The 12168-nt window shown below is 38.7% G+C and overlaps 1 protein-coding gene across 2 annotated transcripts; it reads right to left on the bottom strand.

Annotated features, from left to right (window-relative positions):
- Nucleotides 1-6789: 6789 nt before the first annotated feature.
- Nucleotides 6790-11741, bottom strand: dusp12 (dual specificity phosphatase 12). 2 transcript variants are annotated; one of them, XM_005737582.1, is made up of 8 exons: nt 11545-11741; nt 10490-10784; nt 10232-10345; nt 9964-10082; nt 9752-9839; nt 8126-8217; nt 7324-7403; nt 6790-7170 (listed from the first exon to the last, which is right to left on the bottom strand). In XM_005737582.1, exons 2-8 carry the CDS (start codon nt 10750-10752, stop codon nt 7027-7029), a joined length of 900 nt encoding a protein of 299 aa, XP_005737639.1. In that variant the 5' UTR covers nt 10753-10784; nt 11545-11741; the 3' UTR covers nt 6790-7026. The 2 variants fall into 2 exon arrangements, with proteins under 2 accessions (XP_005737639.1, XP_005737640.1); XM_005737583.1 differs by having other exon boundaries at nt 10490-10754.
- Between the last annotated feature and the right edge of the window lie 427 nt (nt 11742-12168).

Genomic DNA, 12168 nt, shown 5'->3' with positions numbered 1-12168 from the left:
AGATCTTACTGTTTTGTTTGGGTGATTAAAGCAAATGTTCTCAAAATATATCACAATGATCATGTGTTCTGAAACAATGATTAAGTGGAATATGTGCAAATACAATGAAATCATGACATCAGATTTGAAAGAATGACTAGTGGTGTTACAAATGTGATCAAATGTGAGTTTTGTACTGAGAGATTTGAAAATGTACACTTCAGTTATGAAAATAGTGCCAAACCAATTTAAAAAAAACTGTATATCATTAGAGAGAGAGAGAGCGTGAGCGAGTGAGCGAGAGAGAGAGATTAACAAAAACATTAGAAGATTGCTTAAAAAAAGTAAATACATAAATTAAAAATACATTTGTCAGTATTGTCAAGACTGAAAAGTATCTTCCTCCTACAGCTAAACTATAGAAAACAGATAAAGATTGTGGGTATTGCAAAGAGGCTCGGGTTACCATGACACTTTCACGATACTGGGCCCACACTGTTTTTGTCTAAGCTCCCTTCTTGATAGTGATGGTGGTAGCATGCATGATCGAGTGTATGACCTTTTTAAATTGTTTCATAAAGTAAAGTTAAAATGGAATAGTGGAATGCTTTAAAAATAGTCTACCCCTCTCCATGTGGCTAATAATCAGGCTCAGTCATATCTTAAAGATAGTACCATATTATCCCAATAGAGCTGTAGTAGTGTGTGGGGGGAGTTGGGTGAGGGAGGTTCAGGGAGCAGTGGTAGATAGAACTGAGTGGCACAGCTTTAGTATATTCAGCTGAACTGAACTGATAAATCATTTTCCTTCACAGAGAAGAAAATCTTTACTTTTTATGACCCCGATGATTATACGATTTCACATTTTTGAAAAAAACTCTCGTGCACAGCCATACTGTGCATGAAGCTGGAATGGATTCCCAAATACAATGCTAATGAGAGAATGGAAAACTCAGACACATCCCCCTTTCTTTCCTTCCAACTCTTTTCATTTTCACACATTTTCACCTCAACTTTAAATCCGTTTTCCACCTCTTTTACATAACCATCTCTTTTTAGTGTCATTATTATTGCTCCTCCTGCCCCTTTGTCTCTGCACCAAATTTCCAGAGTGTGTGTTCCAGTTTTCCAGGCATCTGTTGGACAGGACTGCTGAGTTACAGTTAAACAGTCTCACTTAGGACCATTTGCTGTAACAATGCACATGCTGTAGTTTGAGTTTTCTCAAGCACATTATCACTTTCACATGATAACCTTTATCCTTTATAGTCAATTGCTTTCAGTATTGCAAGCAGTGTTGAGCAAGATCACACTTTTTTTTGGCTTTTTTTGTTGTTGTTGTTGTTGTTAATGAGGTGCTTTCCAGCAGAACTTTCTCTCTTCTGAATAATAACCTAAACAGCCGAGACAAACTGAATTCATGGGCTAAAATTATTTGGAAACGTGGGCCATACTGGTTTTTTCATTAGTATGTATGGAGGTAAGGTTGAAATTATCAGAGTAAATGGACAGACTTGTTTAAAAAAAAAATAGAATAAGACTTGGTGTTCTCACACAAACAGAAAGGCCTCATATACAATGAGGTTATGTTAGTGATGATTTCTTACTCCAATGAATTTTGCCATTGTCAGAGCAATGTTATTTTCAGTCTAGTAAAGAATCAGTGGAACAGCTGGAAGATGTCACACATTTAGAAAATGTAAATCACACACTACCAGAAGCAGGTGTTAACTGCTCAGCAACCAGCTTGAAATAGCTCAGAGCACTTATTCGAGCAGTTACTTCAAAGCAGTATTTACCTTTTAACCAGCTCAATTCTGAAGTAAAAAAAAAAAATCCTAGGATTTTTTCAGTTCCATCACCATCTTTGCTGTTGCAGGATTCTCCCATTGAGCTTTGTAATTTCTGTCCTACTACTGCAGGTAAGCATAAATAAAAGCATAAATAAAAATAAATAAATAAAAAGCAGCCAAAAGTTTATATAATCATTTAGCTCCATCTAGTGGACAGATAGAAAAACTTCACAATTTGAGGTTTCAGTGTTGGGGCAGCTGTAGCTCGGGTGCTTGACAAGGTCCTCTACTACACGGAAGGTCAGTGGACTGATCAACTCCATTTGTTGACGTGTCCTTTGAAAAGATACTGGGAATGAGTGGTGTGTGTGTGTGTGTGTGTGTGTGTGTGTGTGTGTGTGTGTGTGTGTGTGTGTGTTAGATTAAAGGCATAGATACAAAACACTGTATGAATGTGTGTGTGTAAGTGACTGGGTGAGTGGGATGTAGCAGAAGGTTGCGTGCTCAAATGCACTATATAATTACTAGTGCATTTACTAGTATCTTGTACACTTAGACTCTGAACTGGATGTGATGCCTTCTTACATCAAATGCACACAGACACAATAGGTTTGATGTCTGTGTGACTTCTTCTCTTACAGTGAGAGATTTAAAAGTTTCTGCAAGCTGATGTCATCTTAATTTATAACAGGTGTCCTGTCAGATAAAGCTGGCTGATGAACAGGGTCATATTGACTCTCTACTTTTGAGATATTTCTTAAAACTTTGCTTTTTTGATAGGGCCTGCTCATGTGAATCCTCCCTTGGTTATGCTGTGTGAAAGAGGTGGGACCGATAGAGACTGAAGTTCCCCTGGCTGTTTCCTCTTATTCCATCTGAGAGGAGGTAAAACGCTTTTCCCTTATTTGCTAATAGTAAATCATTTTTATTCTTAAAAAATGATTTACTGAAGCCAAAGTAGAAGTCTGATTAGTATGGTATGTTAAATAACAAATGTAGTTTGAGTAGTGGAAATAACTGTTCTAATGTCTGATTTTTGTGAGGACATGATCTGGCTCTGACCTTGGCAGACTAGTGTGTGTCTCACCCATTATGATTTTGAATAAAAGAAAGAAATAAAAGCAAGTAATCCTCTTGATTTGAATTAAAAAGGCATCATTTTAAAACTGAATGTTCATGTGAGAATATGTTGAAGATATCTAACTGAAGTAGAATTACATAAACTGAATGAAACGAAGGAATGTACCCATATATGACTGAATGTTCAAATATCTATGTTAACAATAACACAGAAAATGTCATGAAGTGATTTTAAAGTTTAAACTTTAGTTCATGCATGTGGGACGACTGAGTCAGAGAGAGGATGATAAGGTGTGTGGATATCAGGTGATTAGATGTTAACTGAGTAATTTGATGCCCCTGTAGTGGGTGAGGCAGGATGTGATCTCAGAAGATTTAGTGTCCAGAAAGAAAAGGGGGAGAAAAGGTGGAAATGTATACAAGTGAGGTGAAGAAGACATACAAGGTTCTTTTTTGTCTTCTGATGATCAGAAGATTGGATCTAAAGAGGTCACAGTTGAAAATTCCAGCAGAGATGCCAGAGGAACCAATCACTGACCAAACCGTACACCTGCAAGTTGGTTTTGTATATTTTGGGGGTTTTCCTCTGCTAAATTTGAAGCCGTGTTAAGATGATTAATTCAGAAGGTCTTTCATTCACAGCATACTTCCACTGAATGCCCGGGGGATCCTGTTTTTCCTTTGATCTGCTTTATCCTGTGGGGGCGATCGTGGCTCAAGAGTTGGGAGTTCGCCTTGTAATCGGAAGGTTGCCGGTTCGAGCCCGGCTTGGACAGTCTCGGTTGTGTCCTTGGGCAAGACACTTCACCTACCGCCTACTGGTGGTGGTCAGAGGGCCCGGTGGCGCCAGTGTCTGGCAGCCTCGCCTCTGTCAGTGCGCCCCAGGGTGGCTGTGGCTACATTGTAGCTGCCATCACCAGTGTGTGAATGGGTGGATGACAGGTTGTGTAAAGCGCTTTGGGGTCCTTAGGGACTAGAAAAGCGCTATATAAATACAGGCCAATTACCATTTTACCAGCCTCTCTCCTCCACAGGATCAGAACAAAATCAGCATTAGCTCAGAGTTGGTAAATTAGAGAAGTATAATTTAGGTAATGTGATTATTATACTTTGATTTTTATTAATTTTGGATTCTGTAACCTGCAAGTCTAAATTGTGGACATTAAATGTTTAACCTTTTGTGAAATGGTTAAAGGTAAAAATCTGGGTATTAAGTCCCTTGTTTTCCGAGTGTAAAAAGTTCTTACAGGTTACTCCAGCCATTTAAATATAACAGTACCTTGAGGCCTACTGTCATGGTCCCTAAAATTAACGATCTAGGGTCTGTAACAGGTGTGACTGGTAGGATATGAGCTGCAAGTCTAGTCAGGTCCCCCCCACAACAGTGAAAGAAGGGAAGACACCTGGACTTCGAGGTAGTCAGAGCTGGGCGAGTTCCCTCATCCACTGTTATGGCTGCAGGTACAGCCACACAGTGGTAATAGTGTTACAATAGAGGCTTACATTTACATTTTTCTTTCTTTAAATATAGGATTTAATTTACAGGATAACAAAGAATTGGTTTTGGTTTAGAATTCATTCATTTATACAATCACATAATACACTATTCTAAAATAAGTGCGCAGATTTTAGTTTACACTGTTGTGCATCTATGATTTAATCTTTCTTTGTTTTCTGAGTTACCTCAGTGGCAGCTGCTCCCAGTCCCTTGGTTGATGAGCCAAGAGGTGGAAAAGGATGAAGCAAGCCTATATGGAGACCTGCAAATTGGGTCATACCACAACTCTGGATCATGGGGGGGATTTGTTATGTTAGCTTCATTTTGGCCCAAGATTTTGATTGTTGTATAATTTAACCAAGTTTGTTTTGGGGTTAAATGAAAAGCCTTTTTTTGGACTTTAACCTGTGGCTGATGCTCCTTCATTGCTTGGTTCATCACATCCACATTGGCTCCATGTGAACTCTGACCCACAGGCTCAGAGGATAAAACTTTTTTAAAAAGAGTGCCGACACAGACTTCCTGTATTGGGGCTCTGGGGCCCGTTCTTCGTACGTCGCTTACTACATCCAAGATCAAATGACACATCCAAGACCAAACCATCGCGCTAACCGTGAGCTCGCAATCCGGTTCCACGAACACACCTGCTGTTGACCAGCTGGATGAAGTAATGTGAGATCACTGGGTGTCGTAAAAGGGGCTACTCATCGATAGTAGAAACATTGATCGGCAACCCTCTGATTGGTCGGCGAAAATGTCGAAGGAGCGCGCTCGGTATTTTTCGGCAGCAGAGCAAGAACTCCTGAGTGAGGGATTTCAGGAGTTTCAGAGTTTAATCAGAACGCAAGGGAACACTGCAAAGGCTGCAAAAGGAAGGAAAGAGGGCTGGCAGAAAGTTGCTGACAAATTAAACTCGTAAGTAATTTAATAATAACAATAATAATGGAGTGGATTGATATAGCGCTTTCCAAGGCACCCAAAGCGCTTTACAATGCCACTATTCAGTCACTCTCACATTCACACACTGGTGGAGGCAGCTACAGTTGTAGCCACAGCTGCCCTGGGGCAGACTGACAGAAGCGAGGCTGCCATATCGCGCCATCGGCCCCTCTGGCCAACACCAGTAGGCGGTAGGGTAAATTTATTATATTACACTATATTATCCAATATTATATTACATTATATTATATTATGTTATATTATATCCCCTTACACATTAGAGCCACAACAGGACCCACTAGAACATGGGAACAAGTAAAAGGGAAATATAAGAATATTCTACAGAATGGTAATATTTATCACTTATATTGCTTTTCGTCTCTTGGAAAGAGACCCTGAAATAATCTGTTTGTTTGTTCATAACAGCAACCAAGAAAAGGGCAGAGCACAAAAAAGACAGGTGGTGGTCCTGCACTCCCTCGTCAACAAGTTGGTTAAGTGAATAATACCCTCACGGGAATATCCATATCTCTCAATGAGCACACTGTCGCGCTGAGCTAAAGGATCCTGTCTATCCCGCAATATATGGAAATGACCTGTATGTATCTGTATGAAATCAATAAATGGATCAAGCGCAGGATCAAGTGCTGCATTATCTTTAGTTACATTGATAATATTTATTTATGGTGAAACAGTGGTGGAATATCGCTGTTGCTTTCGTATAAATGAAGCAGACATACCTGCGTGGCCGCGATCTAATCCTGTTTACATAAAGTGAACCTGCTCCCGAGCAGGTTTACGCTTACGGCTCTGTTGCTATGGCAGCAAGTCCCGGATGAGCTTCGGGGAACCGAACGATCCAAGATCACGCGAAATCGTCAACAATCAAATCCAGCTAACCTACTTAGCGAGGTACGAAGAACGGGCCCCTAGGCTTTGAAGATCGACAGCTGTAATAGGCCTAGGCTGCTGGGGGCTTCCATGATGTGCTTAGTGTTTCTTCTTCACTCACCTCTTTTAAGTTACTGGGTGTTTTATATGCCATTTTGCATTTAATCATTACTTATGATTAATCTCTCTCTTCCATAGCTTGTCTGTTGCCCTGTCTCCCTCCCCTGACTCTGTCCTGTTTTGTTTTTTTTACTGTTGGGGTTTTCTCTCAACAATTTTAGGGTCTTTACCTTACAAGATAAACCAATTTGAGTCAATTGTTGTGATTTGGTGCTATATAAAGAAAATGTAAATGTTTTCAATTATCAGTTTTTCTTCAGTGTGGGCTCATTGATCCCATGATAACTCACGCTGCAATTAATCTGTATAAAAAGTTTACTTTAAGACTTTCAACTAGGACAGAATGAGGCAGGTGATTATCAATGTCAGGACACAGCATAACAAATAAGTGCATTTGCTTAAGATACACATTGCGCCTTTCATAGCTTAAACATGAAATATTCAAATTCAAAAACATATGGTCCACTCTTTGTGTGAAAGGCAGACATTTTCTTTTTTATTTGTTAGTTTATGGTGAAAAACCCCAGATACACACACAGTATTGTTGTATACTAATCAGTGAAACATAAAAGTACCTGCAACAATTCTTAGATAAATGATATTTACATTTGTATTTATTTACATTATGTATTTCAGATAATAATTGAATCACTTTTTCATGTTACAAACTGGAGTATGTCTTTATGCATGATGATTATTCCCTTTCTTACAGACTATAAGGAAGTGTTATTTCATTATGTTCAGCTGCCGGATCTCGTCCACTCTGTTGTGGTGCAACTGGAAGGCGGGAGTGACCCAACGGCCACACGAACACTGATCTCCACACCAGCTGAATGAGCCCAGCTTACAGTTACACTTAGGACACAGCAGCTACACACACACAAATATATAAAAGAAAGGAAGAGAGAATGAACAAGAACTGTAAATTAGCAAAAGGTGGTCATATCAAACATTCATATTTGCTCAAAAGTTGTTGGGGGGTAACAAACAATGATGCAAGAGAAAAGATGACAAGTTTTTTACCTGTCCATCCATCACTCCAAGTAAGGCTTGCTCCATCCATTGCACTGGCTCAATAAAGTATGATGTACACTGGACCTCTCCTGAACAACAACACATCGAAAGATTACAAGTTCAGTAAGTGCGATTACTTTGTAGTCTTTTTTATGGATGTATGGATGTACTGTGAAGCCAGTTTGAAACAGTCAAGCTTTCTTCAGTTTAGCCATGTCAACACAATGTAAAATCATATCAGAGATAACAAATCTGTCATAAAACTAAGAAAACAAATATCTTAAAATCTATTTTAGAAATCAATCTGAAACTTGCTTAAAACTAAAAATAAAAAATATTATTATTTATTAGATGAAAACTGAATTCACATTTTAATGCCAAAATTTGAGCCGTCACACAAGTCATAAATTACATTACTCAACATTCAACCACTAGAATGTTTTAAGGAATGCAAGTAAATAAATAACTAAAACTAAATCTCTTGGGGGAAAAAAAAAAAGTGCTTTACTATTGTTTTTCAGCTTTATTGCAAAAAAGTTCATTTGAAAATTCCTGGATAACATCAGTAATTATATTTTCTGATTAACTAGCTTGTAAATATAGGTGGGGCATCCGTTAATAGAAATATGAAATATGGTAATATTAATACTGTTAATCTAGGGCAGCTGTATCTCTGCAACATAAAAAAAGAACATGTGGGTGAAAAAAAGTCAATGAAATTAAAAAAAGAAAAAAAAGAATACCCAGATACTAATTAAAAATGACATTGTCAATAATTTATTGAGTGAATGTTCACAGTATGTCTTCTTACCAGTAAGGTTACTGGCCTTTTTGTGACTAAAGGCCGAAGCTCCTTCTCCTACTAAATGACTGAGAATACTGGAGCCACGAAATAGAGTTCGACTGCAAGGAGAAAGTGGAGGTTACTGCCTGCATAAGCTGTAGCTCAAACTGGGACACACACCAGGCTGAATACCCCCTTTTCTCCATTCAGAAGAAGAGTCACTCAGTTACTTGGATTCCTTAGATTACATTAGGAAATTACATATCCTATCCAAGATGTACAAACTTTGAGACAAACTTAATACCAATACCAGGATACATTGGTGTGAAAAAGTGATTGCCCCCTAACCATAATAACTGGTTGGGCCACCCTTAGCAACAACAACTGCAATCAAGCGTTTGCGATAACTGGCAATGAGTCTCTTACAGCAACATGGAGGAATTTTGGTCCACTCATCTTTGTAGAATTGTTGCAATTCAGCCACACTGAAGGTATCAGTTTCGTCCGCAAACCTTTTTGATGTGACCCTCTTAGCTCCTCCTGCATCAGGTGAGACAATGATGCAGTTTTTCCACAGCATCTCAATTGGATTCAAGTCAGGACTTTGACTAGGCCACTTCAAAGTCTTCATTTTGTTTTTCTTAAGCCATTCAAAAGTGGACTTGGTGTGTTTTGGATCATTGTACTGCTGCAAAACCCAAGTGCGTTTCAGCTTGAGGTCACGCACAGCTGCCCGGACATTCTCCTGATGTCCGGACATTCTCCGGACATCAGGATGTTTTGGTAGACGACAGAATTCATGGTTCCATTTACCACAGGAAGTCTTCCAGGTCCTGCGGCAGCAAAACAGCCCCAGAGCATCGCACTACCACCGCCATTTTTTACTTATTGATAATGTTGCTCCTTTTCTGAAATGCTGTGTTACTTTTATGCCAAATATAATGGGACACACCTTCCAAAAAGCTCAACTTTTGTCTTGTCAGTCCATCGAGTATTTTCCCAAAAGTATTGGGCATCTTCAAGACGTTTTCTGGCAAAACTGAAATGAGCATATTTGTTCCTTTTGCTCAGCAGTGGTTTTTGACTCTGCCATGCAGGCCATTTTTGCCCAGTCTCTTACTTATGGTGGAGTCATGAACACTGACCTTAACTGAGGTACATGTGACCTGCAGTTCTTTGAATGTTCCTCTGGGGTCTTTTGTGACCTCTTGAATAGGTCATTGCTGCGCTCTGGTTGTAATTTTGGTCGGCTGGCTACTCCTGGGAAGTTTAACCCCTGTTCCGTGTTTTTGCCTTTTACAGAGTTGTGTAGGAATTTTCCAGACTGACAGTCACACAGGGCCCTGTACGTTTGGATTTGTTTTCCCCTTAAAAATGAACACCTTCATTTAGAAAATGCATTTTGCGCTTACTTTAAACATTTAAGTATGACAAACAAAACCAAAAAAAGGAAATCAGGAAGTTGGCAAACACTTTTTCACAACACTGTAAATAGTTTGCTATGATCGGCTGTGAGTCATAAATTAAACTGTGGACTGTTGAGCTAAGAAGTAAAATCATCAACTTAACAAACTGTTTTGTTTTTGTGTGTGCCATCAGCTTATTCATATTAAAGACACATGTAATTTGAAGCATTCAGCTTCCATTTTTCACCTGCACTTCCTGCATCGATAGGATGCTTCAGAGGAGCTGGAGTGGGCAGGGTCAACAGCAAACACCTCCCTAGGCACCTTCTGTAACTCTGCTCAAACACATGCACACATACAGAAAGAAAACATATAATTTAAGAACAAGAAAGCACAACAAAAATAATGAGAAGTGCTCAAATGTTTAACTATAATCTCAGAATGTGTGTGTGTGGTTACCAGGGTATTTTTCAGTGATCTTGGTCAGTCTGTATTGTTTGTACAGAGGACTGGAGGTATCCACCTCACACTGCATTGCTTCGTACAGACACAACTGCTCCTCAAAACCACTGTTGACCCTAAAAGACATACATACAAGCAAGTGTGCTTTAGAGAATTTTTTTTAAAAAATGTAAATTTTATGTGTGGAGTAAGAAATATAATCTCTGGGGGATTTAATAAACATTAAATACAAATAACAGTACTTTAAAGTGAAACACAAACTTACTGTACATCTGGTTTGAGACTCTTTAGTCTATGATAAGCCTCAGTGAATCCCAGTTTGTATCTCTTCATTAGATAAGCAGTAACAATGGTGGCACTGCGACTCCGACCAGCCTGACTAAAACACACACAAAACCATGTTTGCGGTTTGACACTTAACACGATTGTTTCACATTGCATATTTTCACAAGCTTGAGTAAAATAAAAGGAGCATTTTTTTAAAAATCACAATATTGCGATTTGATATATAAAATTGCCTTACCAGTGAACCAGTGCAGCCCGGCCACCATCTACAGCCTCTTTAATGAACTGGAAACTGGTGTCCATGTAACTGAGGAGGTCTGAAGTCTCTTCATCTAAGACATCAATCCACTTCCTAACAAAGGCTCTATCATCAGGAAACAGTGGGCTGGGGTCTACAGAATCTACAGACAGGATGTGACTGATGTTCGCACCGACCAGTTCCTGGTGGTCGTTGAGGTTAGCTGCAGTGCCGATGTACAGCCCAGGGTCCACCAGAATCATGACTGCAGAGACAAACCCAGTAGCACTAATGTCTGTGCAGAAATATGGCCAGAAAAACATCAAGAAGTCATAAATGAATCTGGACATTCTTCCAGGCACTAACAACACAAAGTAGAATGGAGTAAATGGCTGTGTCTATAACCGTTTTTGTAGACCACCTTTACAGCTTTAAACATTCTGATCACTGCCCAATTTCTCAAATCAAACCTTTATATTTTTCCCCTTTGGATCATCTTGGCATTTCATTTGTTAGATACCAATTTAAAATTAGGAGATTAAAATGTGAACATAAAAACATCAATAAGCATCAAGAACAAAAAATACTTTTTATACATACATACATACAAGTATAGGAATAGAATACAACTACGTTTTAATCTTAGAAGCAAATTTGGACCGCTGTCTGAATTTTAATTTCAAAGGTCACCTGGATACAAAAAGTATCGAATCATCAAACAGTTTGCTGTCTTTGGCTTAAAATACGTTTTTTATTAAAAGCTTTTCCTCTTGAAAGCCACTTTTGCCACCATCGTTGCTGTTATTCATCAACTGATTACCATTCAGTGCCATGTTTCTCTATATATTGTCTCTGACACAGCAAAGGATTAAAAATAGGATACTTTGGTTCAAGGAAACCGTCACTAGTATTATTTTCAAGTAACTAGTTTTGTTTTCTGTGTCACAAGTAGCGATCGTCTTTGGTTCAGTGCCGTTGCCAAAATATAAATCTGAACTTTCACTTTAACATCTACTCATTCTGGCAACCCACACACCCTCACATCGTTCACTCACTCGCGATCTCTCGCAGTCGTTTTCGCCTTTTTGCTGATTCTCACCGGCTTCGCCTTTTAGTGTGTAACACAGCTACTGATTTAAGAGAAAGTGAGTGCAGTGAAATACGTTACAGACTGAAATATAATCCAAAAAGTTAACGTGCTGTAGTCTGCATCAGCATTTGGTTCCTGTTTTAAAATGCTCGGTCGGAAACGTAGACGTACACACAAACACGCGTCGTTAGTTCCGGCCTATTATACTTTCAAAATAATTTCAATAAGTATAATAAGTATGGCAGAAAATTAAATAGTCAAAACGTATTTACATATACGCTCTATGTACAGCCAGTATCTCTGATGTTAAACAAAGCAAGAGGAACACAATGGCGAATACCAAATCTGGGTCATTTTATTGATAAAGGGTTTTTTTTACTTGTTTTTCCTGCCCACCCCTATCGACCATACCCCAGAAAAATATTTTTAATTGAAGATAAACTAGACAACGCTTGGAGAGCAATATAAAAATTCCAATAAATAAATACAAAAATTCCAATAAATAAATAAATAAATAACCTGGAGACCCTCTTGGCTCTTGGTTAGGGGAAAATTTTTAATTTCTCTTAGCTATTTGTTGAACATGAAC

The sequence above is a fragment of the Pundamilia nyererei genome, unplaced genomic scaffold, assembly GCF_000239375.1.
Source record: "Pundamilia nyererei isolate P.nyererei 1_Seehausen unplaced genomic scaffold, PunNye1.0 scaffold00077, whole genome shotgun sequence".
Taxonomy (NCBI): domain Eukaryota; kingdom Metazoa; phylum Chordata; class Actinopteri; order Cichliformes; family Cichlidae; genus Pundamilia; species Pundamilia nyererei.
The sequence above is the reverse complement of the archived record's forward strand: the minus strand, read 5'-3'. Positions and strand labels throughout refer to the sequence as shown.